General features: G+C 42.9%; 1 protein-coding gene across 1 annotated transcript in view; it reads left to right on the plus strand.

Annotated features, from left to right (window-relative positions):
- LOC144257743 (tetraspanin-15-like) overlaps positions 1-20,661 on the plus strand; it is a 204,995-nt gene that overhangs the window by 15,638 nt on the left and 168,696 nt on the right. The window contains exon 2 of the mRNA XM_077805863.1: positions 12,502-12,687. Within this exon, the coding sequence (XP_077661989.1) occupies positions 12,502-12,687 (186 nt within the window). The remainder of the gene's footprint in view (positions 1-12,501; positions 12,688-20,661) is intronic.

A 20,661-nucleotide genomic window follows, 5' to 3' on the forward strand; every position in this document is an offset into this window, starting at 1 on the left:
AACAGTGGTTCTCAACCAGGGGTCCAGGGACCCCTGGGGAGCTGCGAGCAGATTTCAGGGGGCTGCCAAGCATGGCTGGCACTAGACTCGCTAGGGCTCAGAACAGAAAGCCGAAGGTCCGCCACGTGGGCCCTAAGCCCCACCATCAGGGGCTGATGCCGAAGCCTGAGGAACTTAGCTTCACGGTGCCCAGGCAACTGCCCTCCTTGCTACCCCCTAATGCAGGCCCTGGCTTTTATATGCAGAGAACAGTTTTTGTGGTACAGGTGAGCCATGGAGTTTGTACAGTATGTTGGGAGGGGCCTCAGAAAGAAAAACGTTGAGAACCTCTGCTCTAGAAGCAAAACCAGCAGGCTTGCTTGCAGCTGGCCAGCAAAGTTACACACACCTATTATATCGTAGTTGATTCAAAGATGCTGGATCACGTAATGCCTTCCCTAGTGATCTTCTGGTCTTTAACCCGCTTCACTGAAGATTTGCTCTCTAAATACTTTTCTCCAGCCTGTCTTTCTGTTTGGCAGTGCCAAACAGCTGCTGTTCCAAAGTTGCTATTTTGTAAGTAGCTGCTGCACAATAGCATGGTGCGTATTTATATTTCTTATATTTCCCCTTAATTATTATTTTTATTTTATTTAATCTTTCCAAAAGTAAAGGGATAATGGGGGTAGAAGGGCTGTAAAGGCAAAGGAATGAAAAGGGAGGTGTGGGGGATAATGGCAGGGCAGGGAGGGAAAAGGAGAGGAATATATTGATTTCTATCTGCTAAGGATTAATCAAAGAGGAGAATGGAATGTTCTTATAGAAACCAGAAACCTGAATCTAACCACACATGCCCTTACACTTTGGGGAAAGCAGGTGGTTAAAAATTAGGACTCAAATCAAGATAGGAATGTTGTAGCTTGGTCCTGTCTCTATTTGAAAGGCTTATGAATTTTAGCAGATATTTTGAAGATGAGGTCTGAGATTTGCTGATTAGTTTGTAACAAAACCCTGAACCTAGTGGGAGGTTAGTGTGGTTTTGGATTTGGTTGTGAACACTTCCCTTATCCACTGTGATATTTTGACAGTAATTCTGAAAACTGCTGTAACACCCTAGGGTTGGCTTGGTCAGAATGCATGGTTCAAAGGACTTGCTAGCATAGCCAATTGAGAAATGGTTTCCCCCCCATTTTTTGTTAAAAAATATTTCTTTAGTTTTGTCAATTTTCTTTGAAATTTTGTTGGGTTTGGCAAAGACCCCCCCAAACTAAAATGTTGACAAAATTAACCTTCCGCGCCCCTTTTCTGTTTTTAAACAGAAACTCAGCTTTTCATTGGGAATGCATTTTTTCCCCATTCTGTCAAAAAGCAATCTTCCATCAAAAAAGCGTTGCCGGGGAGTTTATCAGTTCCACTCACCGGTCTGTAATTATGAAACTTCCTGCATCGCTAGTTCTGAGCCCCGCAAGAGGTTTAAATCTAACTTGAAAACACATTTAGCCTAAACATAGACTGTTCTTAGGTTAGTTGGCACAGCGGCGGTCCTTAAATTCCTCAGTTGCCTTCGACTAAAGTATTTGTAGCTCTATCCGTCCTTTCTTTTTGTAATTATAGGGAGGTATATGGGGATATTGCGGAAAGGTTGGTAAATTTAGCTGTTTATCCTGTGTCATACAGGAAAGATTATAATAAAAATAGAGATGGTGATGTGAGAGGAAAGCAAGAAGACCAAGTGTTATTGATTTTTCTACCAGTATCGTGGAATACTGAGTTACTGAAATATTTGCACGTATCCGCAGGCAGGCGGGCAGGCAGGCAGGCACACACTCAGCACAGAATGCGGCCTGTGTGCAAGTTAAACTATAGAAGGATCAAATTCAGACTAGATGTGAGGAACACTGTTGATTTCCTCAGGAAAGACATGTGTTACCAAGGCATTCGATATATCATTTGATAGTTGTTACCATGGCAATGCAACCAAGTTATTGTTTCAGAAAGTATTGTTAGGGGGCTTATTCCTTCACCCAATTACTTCCCTGGTCCTTCTCGCGTGAACAGAGAGCAACAATACCCAAAGTCCAAAGGTGCAAACAATTCGATGTTTATTGGGGTGAAGTTCCAGCAAACATGATTCCAGTTTCCTTCCTTAGTATCCTCCTTCCCAGCTCTGACACCACAGAGCCTTACACCTGTGTCCCTGTTCCCATTCCTGCCCTTAGCAAAACATGATTCCAATTTCCTTACCCCCATTCACTGTTCCCATTTCCCCACCCCTATTCCCTGTTCCCATCTCCCCCACCCACATACCCACCCCCCCACTTCCTGATTGACTGTAGACTATATAGTAAAACTTGAGTTCAGCTTAGCTATACCTTAACCAATCATTTTCCTGAAATTTAACTAACCAAAACTAACACGATTATGTAACCATTATATCCCACCACCTTAATTAGTTTACTCCCAGCAAAATTAATTATACAGCAGATAGGAACAATCACAGAACCAGACAGAGATTATACAGACAAACAATAGCAAAGTGGGAACTATAATGACAAAACAATACAGAAGTGAGGATTTCACATCCCAGTTATTCATAAGTGAGTTCTTGCCAGACAGGATGCTATCAAACTAAGTTTCCTTTTATATTTTCTAGGTACTTCCCTTTCTCTGAAGGTGACAGGCATTATCAGGACAGGATGTATTCCTAATGGCCCAATAGCACCTTATTTCAATGTGACTAGTTTGGAATGTGAGGATGTGACCATTCGCTTCCCAGCTTATGGCTGCCTAAGCACAGGGCCTCAGACTGTCACAGTAAGAGAAGGCCCTTACACCGGCAGACAGTGATTTTGATTCTTTCTTTTGTACCTCTATAACTAGCCAAATGATAAGAATAAACCTAAATTCTTAGAGTATAGGCCTTTACAGACAGGCCTGAATATCTGTATCCTAACAAGTATCTTTACTGATTTAAGGAACAGTGAATAAATTGGATCAATTTTTAACTGATCCAACAATTTTTTCAGTACATACTGCCTTGGATTGGTTTAAAATAAACTAATCCCCAATCCAGTAAATACTCACACACACTTGTGAAATCGAATGGGCCCACGTGCCCGTGCGTTCAGCGATCGTACTTGTGTGTAAAGGTGTTAAGATTTGACTTGTCAAGGAATGTGGGTCTGTTACTGTTATACTTTTGTTTACTGTGGACTGCATGTATACATGTCAAGGACTTTGCTTTCTAAAGAGAGAGACAGTTATTTAGAGGCAGAATTGTTACAGTCCATTGCTGGGTAGCACTCTGCGCTCTCTCTGGGAGACTTTGCTTTTGTTTGTTGTTGTTTTTCCTTCAGCCTAAACTATTGTATCTGGACTGAAAGTGTATATATTTGCTGTTTGTGGGGGAAAAACATAATGGTAACGTTTTTGTAAATCACCAGTTTACTACATTTTCATGCTTTCCTATTGTAATGTGCACTGAATTTCTGTTGTTTTTTTCTCTGTAAGCTTTCTTCCCTTCATAAAAAGGAGTACTTGTGGCACCTTAGAGACTAACCAATTTATTTGAGCATGAGCTTTCGTGAGCTACAGTGAGCTGTAGTGAGCTGTAGCTCACGAAAGCTCATGCTCAAATAAATTGGTTAGTCTCTAAGGTGCCACAAGTACTCCTTTTCTTTTTGCGAATACAGACTAACACGGCTGTTACTGTGAAACCTTCCCTTCATAGTAGTTGAATGTACAGTTTGAAATGTCTGGGACAGTTGTCGTGAATTCAGATACATTGTCCAAGGTCCAGAGGGAAGAGGTGAAAAGCCACTGCTCTGGTCAATTCAAACTAGAGGGGATTTTAGTCAGGCAGTATATAATTATCCAAATGAGAATTTGCTCAGTGTATTAGGATTACCTTGAACATCACTACTCTTCCAAGAAGTGCCATTGGATCTTATATAGCCACAAACCCTTGCTTACATAGCCTAGAAAACTCCACTGACCTGCAAAAAGCTTATTCTATTTCAGAGAAAGGAAATCCATCTCCAATTGTTTTTCTGGTTTTTAGCCTGCTGCCATTTTGTAACCTTCCCTCCCTTTCAGCTCACGTGCAAGCACCTGCCTGTGTAACAACTACCAATATAGCTGAAGGAAAGCCTACATGACAGGCTCTTAATATCAATTTAACCCAGTTCAGGGACTTGAAACTTCTCGTATCTGTAGTTCCATAATTATAGATTGCTGAGCCTCACCTTGAAAATAGGGAAAACCAAGTGAAATTGAGAATAGGCTAGTACAAGACATGGATAAGAAGCAGTATGAATTCTGTAACGGAACTGCTCTAATCTCTTAGGCATCTTTGAAAAAGTTAATAAAGATTAAAGTGACTCCAGGGAAATAACCTTACTGCTGTTGAATTTTTTCTGAGGGCCCATGGTAGACTGGAATTCCAAAGGGTAGAGAGAGGCACAGGGCTAACAAGAGAGGGTCGTTTAACCTTGATGGTCCTTCATTCAAATAGCAGCACTCTCAACTAAAGGCTGACTCCCACCCACCAGAAATAGTTTTGCAGGGGAGAGGTTGTCTGGCAATGGAGTCAGCTAATAGGGGTTTGTGCTCATCTGTTGAGACTGACCTGAAGCTCACATGACAGAGGAGATTGGCGGCTATAACAGGGCTGGAGCTGTTCTATTCAGAGCCTCTGGCCACTTTCATCAGCTCATGCTAAGGGAAGGCTGATTTGGGGGAGAGGAGGAAACCTGAACACAAGCTGATGCCCTAGGGAATGGTGAGGTACAGTGAGTGGCATTGCATTCAGGGAGTTTGTTTTCTAAATGTTCTGTTTCCTCTTGTGCTTTACCTCCTGAGTAAAGAGTCATTGAGTTAGAAACCTTTTGCTAACTCTGTGTCTATTTACTTTCACCGCCACGTGCCCCTGAAGAGTAAGCTGTAACCTAGAAGGCTCAGGCCTTCCATGGGATTCTGGGGAACATGCTGGTGGGGAGGCCTGTAGGAGACAGCACTAACAACAGCACCTAGGCAATTGGACTGCAGGTTCCCCGGTAACACAGCTTCAGCAAGGGAAGGGCATGCGGGATTCAGCCTTTGGATCCCTTCACAGCAGTGTCCAGCAGGCGGAGCTAGACCAGATCTGGAACAATGACATACTAGCCATCAAAGTGTTGAAACCAATTGTTCTCCTGGGAACTAAAATTAAACTCAAACAAATAGAGTGAGCAGATATGATTGGCACAATCTAAATTGACTGTGGAGGAAAAACACTACGAAAGTGAGTGCTCAGAAGTGTTTAAAATGGGAAGCGTCTGATGAGGAGTGCTGTCCATGCACAGAGACAGCGAGAAACGGAGAAGGCTGTGTTTCACTCAGAGAGCGTCTGCTACTGCTTGGTTCAAATGGCTGACCTTTTACAAAATGAAATTAAACTGGTGTTTGATGGGAAGAAGCACTTCAAGATTTTCCACAGCATATTAGTTCAATATTTGCCAACTCTGATTCCTTTGCTCCATTGCCGTGCTTGGAATAAAAGGTTGCAGTTTATTGTGGTCCATATGAGAGATGCAGGTCTCTCTTTAATTTGGGCAATGTAAAGAAAGCTGGATTTGAATGTGTTTATTGCCAGCTGTGATAACTCTCCTCCCCTGCATCATGCCTTTCATCCGGATCTCAAAGCACTTCAATATCAAATAAGACTCACAATACCTCCTCTGAGATAGGAGAGTGTAGCGGGATGGTCACCTGCTCCCGGCCCAAAGGGGTTAAAAGCCAGCCCTGGGAGAGGCCGGGGCTAGGAGCCTTAGGCTGGGCTGATCGGGAGGCAGCCTCAGCTGTGGCCATGCCCAAAACAGACTCGGCTGGCCCTATAAAGGGGCTGCTGGGCTGTAGCTCAGGAGACTCTCTCTAGCTTCTGAGAGGGAGGGACCTGGCTGCAGGGACCTAAGCAGAGTACCTGGATTGGAGCAGGGCTGGGGAAGGGCCTGGGGAGCTCCAGCCAGGAAAGCCCCAGGCTGCGGCCTAGCATTAGGCCCAACCGGTTCTGGGGTGGCAGGGGACAGCCCAAGGTTAGACAGAGGCAGCAGGTCCAAACCCAACCTTGCCTGGGATGAGCGGCTCATACAGCAGTCTGCCCCAGGGTGCGGGGGCTAGCTGGTGACTGGCAGTAGCCTACGACTGAGGGGAGGTAGGGATAGGGGGTGGGGGTTCCCTGGGGAGTGAGGGGTTACTGCCAGGGGGCAGCACCCCAGCGTACAAGGGGCACCGGGTCCGGGAGGGACACGGGGGGCCCGGCGTAAGCGGGACACCGGCCTGCAGAGAGCGCTCCAAGGCTGGAAGTAGAGCTATGCCCAAGACCCCAGCAGGGGGTGCCGCAGGGGTGAGTCCCACCCGCTTACAGAGAGTGTTTTATGATATGATGACATTTTGAATCATTATGTAGATACTACATCCCCTTGCATTGTGCTGGAGCGTGGGTCCAGAGCCGCTGGTGCTGTGGGAGCCCATTCCACAGCGCAGGGGTGATAGGAAGAGGCTGAGTGGATGCACTCTTAAATACCTGTTAGCATCAGGCTGCTGGAGCCAAACTCAAGTTCTGTTTGAGTCAGTAGACTCTAACAAATGGCCTCTGATCAGCTAGCATGCTAAAACTGCCTATGGCTATGAGGACATGGTGGTGCCAGTGGAGAGACAGGCTAGCCACCCGAGCTTGGATCCAGTGGGTCAAGTGGGCGTGAGAGACTGAACTGTGCTACTTTGAGCCCTGCGAGGGTGAGTCTGTCTATCTGGGCTGGGACATTCACTGCCATGTGCATTGTAATCGGTCTCAAAGACCCTGTTTCCTGCTTTTGTGTAAGCAGAGAAGAGAAAACTTCAGTAGCCCAAGGGTCTGAATTTAGGTGACTTGGCCTGAGCCACAGAAGATCCAGGGCCAGAGGTAGGCAGCCAGCACGAGGTGCTGAAGCCAAGGATAGCGGCAACATACTGCACTGATGCAAGTGGGTGCTCTAAGGGTGAGTGAGCACCACCGCAGGGAGTCAGCTTTAATCAGTTACAAGGGGGAGTAGGTAGATATTGGGAGTCCTGTAGTCCATCACTGGAGGTCAGTGAGGGGTTCTGTGTTCTTATGGGGAAGGTTGCTTACAATTAGAGCTATGCAAATAGCTGGTTTTTTGGTTCACTGGCACTGCAAAAAAATTAAAAAATAATTAGTTTGGCATGTAATGAAGCATTTCTGATATTTAGCTGTTTTAAAAATGTTTTTTATTTTTAATAAAATTGAAGTTAATTTCTAAATGAAAAGGCATTTTGAATAAAAAAGGAAATTTAGTTGTATTTGTATTTTGTTTGTTACCAAAACAGTTTGGCAAAATTGACATGAATTCACAAAACAACTGTTGGCCCAAATCTACATTTTTGGGGGAAAAAATTCACCCAGAATTTTTTGCTCATCTCTTATTCTGAAGCCAGCACCATCTAAATAATTTTTTTTTAAAGTGTGAGGGCCCCTGAGCAGCCCCACACTTTGGAATATGCTTAGAACAAACCCTGTTTCAGATATATCATGTTAACCTTAGTCCCAGAAGGGTCACTTTTACATAAGCATGGGTTTACATTCATGGGTAGTGTCGCACATTGGGTGTACTTCCTTTGGTCCTGCTTTGACAGTTTCACAAGCTTTCAATAATTAATGGAAGTCAAGATTTTCTTGCTAGAGCACCTGAGCAGTCAAATCTTGAACCAGCTTCAAAATCTTATATACACAGGTGCCATTGAACTGTTTCATAATTCATAATGACATACTCATTAATTAAAAAACAAGAAGTGTTCAGGGCTCATCAACTTCAAACAGTGACACAAAGATTAGGAACAATAGAGAAACTGATCAAGGAGGACTTGTTTCTTCCTTGATTGCCCAAATCTTGGTCTATTGTCTGGAACGCCAGCTAAGATTTAAAAAAAAAGGAGGACTTGTGGTACCTTAGAGACTAAACAATTTATTTGAGCATAAGCTTTCGTGAGCTACAGCTCACTTCATCGGATGCATTATTTTTATTAATTTATTATTTTTATTTATTTAGCTAAGATTTAAAGTAACTTTAAGCCAAACCTGGCCCCAGTGCCCCGTAGAATCTAAAGATAAAATAATGATTAATGGCACTTTATCAGAATAATTTCTGCCAGTTCGATTTTAAATAACGAAAAGTATCATGAGTAAAACATTCACTTTTCTATAGATTTAATTTCCTTTTAAAAATGAAAAATTAGTAGCCTGAAGGTCGATAGTGATTGATGGACATAAACCAGACATTAATTATGTTTCAGAAATAATCTGACTACAATTTAAAAAACTCCAGAAAAGAGCAAGGACTGAAGATGGATGAAAGTTAAGGATTGACATACCAACATAAATTAGGATGAAAACGCTGGAGAAATTGAATGAAATGGTTAGGACAGAAGCAGTGAAACTGTATAGCTCGCTTGGAAAGGCAAAGTCATGTCACTGAAATACTTGCTGCGCAAAAGTAGAGAGCTGAGTTTTCACTTGGGCAATATGAAATTGCATTTCTGTATTGTTATATTGATATTATGGTGATTAGTATGATTAGTGTCCAAGAAATTTCTATCAATAAAATAAGGAGCGCTTTCCTTTCCAGGGGGCAACGCTAGCACTTGATAAAGCAGTAGTGTGACAATAGGAACTACAGGCCACAAATGAGATCAGAGACTTATTGTGCTAGATGCTGTATATACACTTAGTAAGAGACTCTGCCTTGGAGAGTTTGCAATCTCCATAGAGAGACAGAGGGTGAGGGAGAGTGTTTCATCCTGATTTTACACATGGGGAACTGAGTATTTGCGTAAGACTACACAGGAGACCCATGGCAGAGCCAGGAATTGAACCTAAATAGCCCGAGCACCAGTCTCTCTCTCTCACCCGCCTCCTCTCCCTACCTCCCTGACAGAAGATGCTGAAATACACCCTGCTAGTGTGGAGGCACAAGGGGAACAGGAGTCTATGGCAGACAGGGAAGTTGGGTTTCTCTCGTCTTTGGAGATTAGGGTTCTTCTGAATTATTAAATCATAGAATCATAGTAGTTTGAATGCTTGAATGTTCCTTCCTCATGCATTCACCTGATTCTCGCAGACTGTCATTGGATATTTCGCACACTACAGGATTTCAAATCCCCCATAACTCTTTCTAGCAGAGAAGGAAACTGAAAGGGCTGGAAACTACTGTTTTCTGCAGTGCTTGTGGAAGCATGAAGCGTGGTTAAGGCTGAATGCACCTTGGGTTTTCTTGCTAACCTTTTCAGATGTCAGCTGGAAGCTGGCTGAGAAGTAATCAGTTCTCTTCCCCTTCCATTTCTGCAGAGCTGTGGTGCTGCATAGTTGACGGGCATAAAGCAAACCAGCGTTTGACAACGTGAAGCACTTCAGAACTAATTGCCAGCTTCAATCTGAAGCATGCAAGTGGCTCAGATAAATTGTCACCCATCAGCTTTATCTGTATCAGTATGTGTGCAACAGCCTATTCTTAGATGTAGAGTTTTAAGCCTTCCCTTGTTAGGAACCTGTTTTGTAGAAATGTTGCATGCATCCGATGAAGTGAGCTGTAGCTCATGAAAACTTATGCTCAAATAAATTGGTTAGTCTCTAGGGTGCCACAAGTCCTCCTTTTTCTTTTTGCGGATACAGACTAACGCGGCTGCTACTCTGAAACCTGTAGAAATGCTGTGTTCTCTTTTTAAATTAGGGCCATCTCAAAGTGGTCGAGGAGGGAAGACTCTGAATAGGAAGCTCTTGCATAGTGCTTTACAACATAGATCTCAAAGAACTTTCGAGTCATGAATAAGTATTGTTTACTTAATTTATAAATTGTGAAACTGAGGCACAAGGAGACATGACTTCCTCAGGGTCATGCAGCACATGCCAGGAACAGATTCCAGGTTATTTAACACTGTTCAATGTCTGATCCACTGGATCATGCTGCCTCGTGTTTGTATTATTTCCTGTTCTCTAGTGGATAGACTAAGAGACTGCCCATTTGGAGCAGGTTAAGGAAAAGAGACACGGGGTCTGATTCAGATCTCATTTAACTAGCTTTACACTGGTGTAATTTCACTGTCTTAAGTGGAATTGCTGCTGATTGGCACTAGTATATAAGGGATATTAGACACTGAACATCTTCGACTGATAGGAAACCAAAGCAAGTCTAGTTTAGTAGGTAAATTCAAGTGTCCCTTATGAGAATCATGCAAGATCCTTTTAATAAACTGTGTATATGGTAGAATGATTCCTAAGAATTACAGACAACCCCCTGAGAAACAGAAGCTAGACTTGAGAACACATACAATGTTTGACTCTTAACCATTCTTTGCTATATTTTGAGAAGATTCAGATTCTGCATCTTTAGTAATGAGCACATGTATATCATGCTGTCATCCGACGATCTCAGTGCTCTTTATAGACACAAATCATTTAATTAAGCATCACAACAGCCCTGTGGGATATGCAAGTGCTACCCCGTTGTATAGCCAGTGTAACAAGCTTGGAGAGGTTAAGGTTAAAAAAATAGTTTCAGAAGTGGACACTGGCTTTGGCAACCTTAATGTGTGGATACCTGGGCTGGCCAGGGCCTGGTTTTTTAGAAATGCTGAGCAGCCAGAGCTCCCTGTAATAATCTAATGGGCAGGACCTTGATTTTTAAGGCTATCTGAAAGATGATTGCACAGTGTGGGTGATGGTTGTGGTTATTGCTTGCTTGTATTACAACAAAGCCTAGAAGTCCCAACCAAGTTTAGGGCCCCTTTTCTGCCAGTCGCTATACCAACACTCCATGAGACAATCCATGCTCCAGACATCTTAGAATTTAAACACGTAAGACAGACAAAGGGATGAGAAGAGGAAATGGAAGCACAGAGAAGGAAAGTTGTAGTATACTGAAAACGGTCTTAAAATTACTTATGACTTTAAGCGTAAGGGATTTCCTGGTCCTACTTGCAAGCTAGGAGGGTCTGTAGGGAAGCAAGTGGTCTGGGTCTGGGTCTTGTGGCAGTTGAGCCAGGCTTGAGCAATTTGCCGTGAATTGTGTCTCTTGGCCTTATGGAGCAGCCTCCTTTTCTTTCAGCCTCCTGTTTTTGGTTCTTGTGTGTTAGGATTCTGGATTTTAAGAAATAAAATTGGTATTATGTTGGCACCTGCTTGAAAGAGTATTTTATGTTTTTATCTAACTTCTCTTTGTGTATGCTGGTAACATAAGAGAAGCAACTTGCCCCAAAGCACGTTGGTCAGTGGCAGATCTGGGAAGAGAAGCCATATCTCTTGATTCCCATCCAGTATCCTGTCCAGTACTTGGGGAGTTGTCACTACTGACTTAGAAAGGAGAGCCCAACCTCTAGAACTGCTATTTCCAGCAGCAGTTGCGCTTATTAGGGTAAGACAGTGAAATGCTGAACAGTAAAGTAATTTATCGCATCCAAACTGAGTAAAATGGCAAGTGAACATGTTGAGCACTAATGGCATAATTTTCAAAGGTCCTGAGCATCTGCTGATCCTGTTGAAGTCAGAGGCATTAGGGGGTACTCAGCAAGTGTTTGCTCTTGAGTCCAGAGAGTTACAGTACATATTAAAAAGTCACTGTTGCAGACCAAGCTGCTACAGAATTCAGAGAGCTAACTCTTCTTTGCTGTAGAATTTTTAAATTTCATTTCCATTCACCTTCTGTTCCATAGTTTACATAATGCCTTCTCACTTCAGTAGAAACAATAAGGAACCTTTTCATTCAGAAGTGCTGCTCCAATATCTCACATAAGCTGGAGAACAAAAAGCTAGCACGACGCATCAGCTCCCAATGAGCAATGGAGAACAAAACACGGGCTCCTCTGCTGGTTTTCCATACCTTGTCATCCCTCTCTAATTCAGGGTGTTTCACTTTCCACAGGTATTGAGGGGTGGAAGCTACAATCTTTGAGTTCACATTTCAAAGCACCTAATGTTTGGGATGCATTTACATCTAGATTTTTTTTTTGTTTGTTTGGCTCACTAGAAAGATAGAGGCCATTTGCAAAAGCCAGATCAGAGTTTGTATTTCAGACATGCAGAGTTTGCGGGTTGGGTTATGAGGGTCCAAGCTGAGACAGATCTTTTTAATAGAAGTTCAGAGGCCTGATCATTCTGATCTCGCTGCTTTCCACCCAGATAGAACTCCATTTACTTCAATGGAGTTAGCTTTGATTTCCACTAATGCTGAATTCACTTTGCTGTGGTACCCACAGCAGAGCCAAAGCATTTCACTCAAGATTTTGATCCCCAGTGCTGGGTGGCTACCATGGCAAATCAAGTTTTCTAACCATCCCTCGTGGCATGCTGGTGAAAACGAGATCAGACCTGGCCACTGGTGAGTTTAACTCTAAATCATCTCATCCTTCTGTCTCTCCATATAAGAACTGGTTTTGTTGTACAACAACCCTGTTGCGGCCCTTGAGTCTGACATAATGTATGTATTTCTATTGCAGATAATCGGCTTGGGGATACTGTGCATCGGCATCTATGCAGAAGTGGAAAGACAGAAGCACAGAACCTTGGAAGGGATCTTCCTAGCTCCAGCTGTGGTTCTCCTTCTACTGGGCATCACAATGTTTGCTGTTTCCTTTATTGGAATGATTGGGTCCCTCAGAGACAACAGGACACTGCTGAAGATGGTAAGAGCTTTATATCCTTCTTGTTCTACACTGTGGAGTCATCGTCCCATGTTTTACAAGCTGAAGGGTGTGAGACACTTAACATTCCAGGATCTCCCTGAACCTATAGCGGAGCCGGCTTTTTAAAAAAATCTTGAATGGGTTTTCCCTCATCTGCCTGTGGCATGGATTCTTCTTTGTGGGAGAAGGTGGACTAGAGAAAGGCTGACCTAGTGTGGAGTATTTCATTCATAAAAGTTCTTTCCAATGAACCTATTTAACTGAAGCTGTATGATCAGTTTTACATCATGGAGGCCTTTCAAAATACTCCTAGGGAGCAACTGATTGGTGACCATGTGTCTTTGCAAATCCATTGCCCGGCCTAATGACTGTTAGTCTGAGAAAAGAGTGTATTTGTCCGTTAGCCACAGATTCGTAGGACTCAATGTTGCTCCATTGATTAACACAAAAAAGTCACGGTAGCACCACTCGATAAATGCTTGTTGCATGGCACGGTGTTGTGACTTGAGCTGGATAAGTTTGAAGGGCTGGAGTAGGAAACTGAGCCCATGTGTTGTGGCAGATATTTATATACTTATATACTATACTATACTTATATATACTATTTTATCAACAGTTCGTAGTGCATCCAGGTAGAAATGGGAGCATGATACTTGAGATGATATGTGACTCTTGCTTGTGGAGATTCATCGTGCTGGAGAACAATCTTTCAAGGCAAAATCTTTCCCGTAGGGCAGTGGCAGCTATTCATTTAATTAAAAGTTTATTAGAAACAAGTGGGGAGGACAGGGGAATCCCACACATGTGTTCTCCAAACTACCTTTTCCTTTGCTACAAATGCTTTTGGCTAGTCTTGGAATTCTTTTTTTCCCACCCTTAACAGAGTTTTGCGTTTTCATTTCCTAAACCTGTTGCAGTGAACTGACACATAGGGGTTTGTGCAAATGCATGCACCACTCTCATCTGCTGGATAGAACCCGAACTGCTCAGATGTGTCATAGCAGAAAAGCCCTAACAAGCCCTGGAGATTCTCCATCAGCTTATGTGGTAGAAGCCTCTGCTTCTGGAACTGGAAAATTGTTCTCTCCCTGCTGCTATAAATTCCAAGTGGCTGTGGTGTGTTGCACAGCAACAACCATGAAGTCCTAGGTAGCAATGAATTTGCTACAATTTAAGCTTCAGTCCTCAGCTCCATCCACAGCTTCAGCTCCTTCCCGTGGTATTCTTCCAACTATGCCCTATAAATTTCACATATATCATCTGCCACCTAGCTAATATTTGTACCCGGTCTTGTGGTATTGAGATGGTATATTTGTATGGAATTACTACTCGATATTTTAACTTCTGCAGAGAAGCCAGCACTGTAGCAATGGCCTGGTATAATTTAATTGCGAAGCTGATACCGAAGCATTCTCTTATTATCTACGGTTGAATGCCTAGTAGCATCTGTGGAAAGTGTTGCTAGGTTTCTTCTGGGTTAAACTATAAAGTTATTTTTAGGCTGCAATTCCATCTCTGGTTTAGCAAATTCCCCATTGTTAAGTTTATTTTAGTTCAGACAGTTCCAAGAACAAACAGCTTTAGTTCCTATTGTGAGGGAATTTTTAGGGGATGGGGGTGAAGGAGAATTCCCTTTTCTGTAACAACTCAGAGCTGCAGGATATCAGGAGCAGAGCCCTCCCCTTTGATTCTTAACCCTTTTCTGAAGGTTTTGTTGGAGCCTTGAGTTACTGCATTCGACTGACATTTTTGGCTCGCTGCATTTTCATTGTCTGTCCTTGCTCTGGAAGGCTGGAGTGAAACATGGCAAGACCCTCGTTGTGCAACTCTGCTCATGTTGACAGGGCATCGAAAAGATACCAGGGGTTCTGGGGAGTTGTACCTCCCAGATCTGAGCTTGTTGGATAACACTGACATTGAAGCAGCTAGTCAGGTGAGTCACCTACAACCAGTCTAGGTCTTCTGAGGTTTGAAGGCCACTTTCCCATAGCTGGGTCTCTGCTGCTGCAGTACTTCCATCATGTGGAAGAGCCCTGATTTCAAAAGATGTAATTCATCCCATCTCTGGGAAGTGAAGCTGCCCGTTTCTAAAGTGAATAACGGGCAGCCTGTTCCCCCTGCTCCAGCTGACATCCCACTGACACTGGGTTCATTCTACCATCAGCCAGCCATCATCTACCCAGTGGTCATCACAAGTTTCCCACTCTCTACAATAATACATTATCTTTGTGTGTCTGCCCTTCTGCCAGGTGCATGTGTAATGATGCCCTTTGTCAGGTTGGTTGTGGGGCTTGAATCTGGGACCTCTGGCTCTAGCTCAGGCAGCAGAGGCTCATGGGTTTGAAGAACTAGTTCCATTTGTTTGGAGGCAGTAGTTTCGAATCATAAACCCGTATGCACACAGCATCAGAATGGGTGTCACTCCCCATGGCCGGGGAAGCTGGATCTGATTTTCTCAGGAGTCCATAGCAATTCAGATTGCCATACAGGCCACCATTTGTAACAATGCCCCAGGAAAGCTTCTTGGTGGGGATTGAACCCAGGACTTCTGCATCTAAAAGCATCAATCTGCTGCTGTCTGTGAGCTAATGAGCCTGGTCCTTCAGCTTAGAGACAATAGTTGGTTCATAATGGTGCCATATATAGTCACAAGAGTGGGGCAAAGAGCCATGCCTGTGTTCAAGAATGGGTTGTGTACTGTTCCTTGTTGTCTGATTGTGTATTAATTATGTTGATTACTTAAGAATTCCCAGTTAACACTCTGAAGTTTGATAGGTTCTTGTCCCAATATCCGGCCCAGTGCTATTAAAATTAAAATTTAGCTAGTAACCCTGACATGGGCAGTTACAACACTCTCACTTCTGTATTTGAAATAGCTTTTAATAACAGTTAGCAAAGGCTCAAACACTCCAACGCAGTAAGGTAGATGGAGATAACACAGAATGCGCATCTGAGCATCCATATACTCACTATCCTCTGCAAAAGGATCCAAAAGGTTAGTCATCCTCATCCTCCTCCTCACCAGTGGTCATTATCCTGGCATCTCCCAAGGCACACTGGCCAGGATACAACTTTTACAATGTGTTACACTGACTTCACTATGCCTAATGCATATTCAGTAAGGAGTTTCTCCCCTTTTCCTTATTTGCATATCCTCACCCTACTAACGTGGAGGTGCCCTTCTCCCATAGGTTACTAGGCCTGGTACCTCAAGCTCATCAGTAATACGTCAGTCAGTTACCAATGGCACTTTTTGGTCAGACATCTGATGAAGTTCCCAACCTAAAATATCCCAAGCTGGAATAACTAGCACCTGTCAACAGTGTTCATTGCACCATTCTACCTTGTGATAGCTTATGATCTAGGGTTACTCCTGGTTAGCTGCTTACGCTAAGGCTTTTGGGCCTTATGCCTTGTTTAGTTAAGCTATTGTCTCACAGGCCTTGAGGCTGGTAGGCTCATTGCATTACTGCCTCACCTGTAGACTACAATACATCTTGCCACTGTCCTCTGCTGAAGGATGTGTCAGACATGCTTAAGTGTATAATCACCTGTCACCCTCCCATGGCTGTAGACTACAGAGGAAATGAAACCCAATAGCCCTCTCTGCCTGCAAGCCTCCTTGCACCTCCTGGGGGATTTACTCTGAACAAGGGCAGGTAGGGTTGCTGCTACCTACCTTCCCTTAGGTAGGGTCCTGCTGAAAAGGGTAGATTTTAGGGTAGTGTCAGCTGCTGTGAGATATGCAATATGGATTCATCCCCAGCTGCCTAAGTTTTGCCCCCTCCCTAGCTGCCTCTCCTGGGACCTGCCCCCACTAGCAGGAGTGAGGTCAGCAGCTTCTTTGTACTTGCTCAACCTCTTACCCCTGGACTCTGTGCTCCTTGGGGTCTCCATCAGGGTCTGCACAAATGGAAGCTGGTCAGATACTCTAGAAATGGGAGCTCCATAAGTACCTACATAGGTAGATAGCCCTTGGCCCAACTCAGTGATGCTACAGGAAAAACTGTGCCAATATTTCAAGTCAATCCATGCCAGCTAGTTTCCGCTCCTTAAGATTTGGATTCTACACAGACAAATCTTTCCGTTACACTTTGCTAGGATGACCTCAGTGTGTGGCTTCATGACAGCTCTGTTTACACATCAGCAGTTGTTCAGCCACAGTGAATTCCTTCTCAGTAAGTATCTCACTTTCAGTTCAATGATCTGGGATGCTCCACAGAGGATTTTTGCTTGTGTGTGTGTGTGTGTGTGTGTCTGTCTGTCTGTCTGTCTGTGGATGCAGAGAGTATTAATTGTTTGGATAGTGAAGTTAACAATTCTCAAATCTATGTCTGCTGCCAGTCCTGTTTGTTTCTTCCTACTGTTTTAATGAAACACCAATAAGAGCATATGGTCACTTGCATTTAAGTATAGCGTTGCTTTTAATGGCTGTGCACTTGCATCTTGAATTGATATCGATGTTCCCTTAACTAGGGAAACAAATCACCATTGTCTTTGCTGCTCTGGCAATAAATGCCTCTGATGTTATAAGATTATCATAGCTTCTGTGTTCCCAGCTTGCTTTGCAGCTACTGTGCAAGTGATATGTATGTATGTAAGACATGTTGCTTGGAACATTTGGTTATTCACATTATACTGATAAGTATTCAGCTAATACAAAGGAATCATAATGAATGAGCAAGCAGGAAGAGCAGTTATTTCAAGTACTAACAAATATGTATGTATTATTCATATACTATGTTCATTAATGTGAATTGCCAATTTCAGTTAATGCTGCCTGGTAATTTGTGACATCAAAATATCCTGCTGAAATGTCTTGCAACAGGAGACAACTCTCAAATTTTGGACAAATCTTTAAAATCATTGCACACACAAGGCAAAATTTGAGAATCCTGTTATGCTTCTCTTTATCTGCTCTGTTACTTTTGCTGAAATATTTAGCTTTGGGTAAACTTCTTTATCAATTTTTGATTATATTGCTTTTCTGCTTGTTGTTAGGCAAACACATATTAATTTCAGTGGGAGTTTGCCTGAGTTAAGGAATGAGTGAAAAATGAGTGACGACCTCCCTTGCAATCTAAATAGATCCAAAAACATACCACATAGTAGCATTACCATCACCATCTAAATACATCCACTAACATGCCACATGAGGAGCTTGGGTTCAGATTTCCTACACACATGTGTTCAGAAGCAGACCTTAGCTTTCTCCCCAACCACTCTTGCATAAAGAACTATGCAAATAATTGTGGGGAGTGGGTGGGTTTCAGTTCGGTGGCCAAACCAAAAAATTGGAGAAAAAAATATCCAGTTGAACTAAACAATTTTGTACCCAATTATAAAGTGTTTGAAGGTTGGTTTTTAACACCTTTTTTAAAAAGAAAATTTGAACTAAAATTCAAAACAAAAAGTCAGTTCAAACTGAAAAATCAACACATTTTGAAACTGTTGAAATTAACACTTCAACTTTTTGGGGATTATTTTTTAACTGAAACAGTTCAGCAAATTTAGCACTGAAAAATCTCCACCAACCCTACTTGCATATAAGTAGTTCTTTCCTGTTCTTTATGGCTATTAAGAAAGCTCAATCTTTTCCTTATAATACAGGGCATTAGAATTTTTTTCTAGACGTTACTCTTGATGTCTAGAAGCAATTTTATTACCCTTGCTTCTAGACACCAGCAGTAACATAACATCAACGGTGGAATTCCTTTAACCAGCATTTACTGACGTGCTTCCAAGGAGCAACCTTTCCCTTTCTCTTTCCTTCCAGAGCAAACATATATCGAATGTCTTCTTCTCCCTTCTTATGCTTATCCTACAGAAGGATAATTTTGAGTGCATAACTTTGAAATAGATTCATCAAATATCTCACTTTTTTTCCTCTTTATGGCTAACATTCTATTTTTTCTGTGCCTATGGATAAACGAGAAAGCGGGGGGAAAGACACACAACACAGTGATAATCTTATGCTTACAGTGACAGAGGGCAGCAGAAGCAAAATCTCATCAATTTCATGAAGTAGGCTCGGTTCTGTAGTAAAACACTGCCATGTGTGTGTATTGATAAAAATATTTTACTGTGAATACTAACGGCAACATGTCCAGCATAGAATGATGTAAAATGTATGTTGTAAAGTTTTGGAATTACCATAATAAAACAACCACCCCTACCAGTGCTTTTTATTTCATGCTGCTATGTTCAACTCCTAAAATAAATGCGTTGGCAGGGGTTGTTCAGATGGAACACTTCATGTTGATTTAGGGCCCTTAGAAATCACTTATATAGAACAAGTGTTTTCTAACATACTGTGTGAAGGATCAAAAATAAACCTGACTTTTTGAATTTTATATGTCATTTGTAGAGAGGTCCAGTAGAATTCAATAGGGATGCAAGTTTTCATTTATTAACAATGGAAAAGTTTTGGAGCTCATTGGCTGGGTTCTAGCTATTATGGGCCCTGATCAACAGTTAGGCCTGAGCAGTCTGTCGATACCAGATAGCAATTGATTAGGGGATTAACCGTCAGTTCCAGGACAGGACTATGGCTGGTTGGAAATTGTTCTGAGAAGTGACTTTTGTCCGTGAATCCCGATTCATTAAAACCAAAACTTTTCATGGGACTGTATCAGTTTTAACAAAACCTCTTAGGGTGGGAGGGATAGCTCAGTGGTTTGAGCATTGGCCTGCTAAACCCAGGGTTGTGAGTTCAATCCTTGAGGCGGCCATTTAGGGATCCGGGGCAAAAAGTGGGGATTGGTCCTGCTTTGAGCAGGGGGTTGGACTAGATGACCTCCTGAGGTCCCTTCCAACCCTGAGATTCTATGATTCTCTGCTGGGAAGGTTTCTTAATTCCAGGATTTACAACATCCCCTTTTTTCCCTTCCCCCCACAAAAAAATAGCCTGCTGGTTAAAGCACTCACCTGGGATATGGAAGATCCAGGTTTAAATTTCTGCTCTGCCGGATTTAGAGCAGGGGCTTGAAGCTGGGTGTCTCATATCGGAGGGAAGCCCTCTAATCACTCGGTTATTCTGGGCTGGGTGCCTGATTTTTTTTTTCACTGAAAAATTGTGGTTTTATTCCAGTGCAGAACGAGAACATTATTAAGATTTCAAAAATGTTTGTGGGACAGGAAACCCATTTCCCACCCAGCTCTAGCCTGGAGATGCAAAAATATTTGGGAATTTTGATCAGCAGTTTTGTTTCAACTCCATTCTAAAGACATTTTCCAAAGGTATTTCATCATCAACAGTGGTAGCCAGCTCTCTTCAGATTAATTGCACTGACTACCTCTGCCCTGAGGAAAAACAGGCAGTGATGAAGTATCTAAGGGTATGGCTACACTACGAAATTAAGTCTTATAGAAGTTGATTTTTAGAAATCGATTTTATACAGTCGATTGCGTATGTCCACAATAAGTGCATTAAGTCGGCGGAGTGCGTCCACAGTACCATGTCATGTCAGCGTCAACTTTCCAGGAGAGCTTCATGGAGATGTCCTTGGAGGATTTTTGCTCCATCCCCAGACACATTAAGAGAGTTTTCCAGTAACTATACTGGCCGTGAATGCATTCCAAGTCTTCAAGGCAAATTAATCATTAAACATGCTTGCTTTTAAACCCTGTATTATATTTACAAAGGTACACTCACCAGAGGTGCCTTCTCCGGCTTCATGGTCTGGGAGTCCACTTTGGGAGGGTTGGGAGGGTATTGGCTCCAGGGTGATGAACAGTTCCTGGCTGCCGGGGAGAAGGGATTCTCCGCTTGCCTGCTGTACGCTATCCTCAACCTCCTCCTCATCTTCCTTATGCACAAAATCCTCATCCCTGTTGCGTGAGACTCCCCCCTTGCAGGTGTCCACGGACAGTGGTGGAGTAGTGGTAGGGGCGCTCCCTAGAACTGCATGCAGCTCATCATAGAAGCGTCACGTATGGGGCTCTGACCCAGAGCGACCGTTTGCATCCTTTGTT

The sequence above is a fragment of the Eretmochelys imbricata genome, chromosome 26, assembly GCF_965152235.1.
Source record: "Eretmochelys imbricata isolate rEreImb1 chromosome 26, rEreImb1.hap1, whole genome shotgun sequence".
NCBI lineage: Eukaryota > Metazoa > Chordata > Testudines > Cheloniidae > Eretmochelys > Eretmochelys imbricata.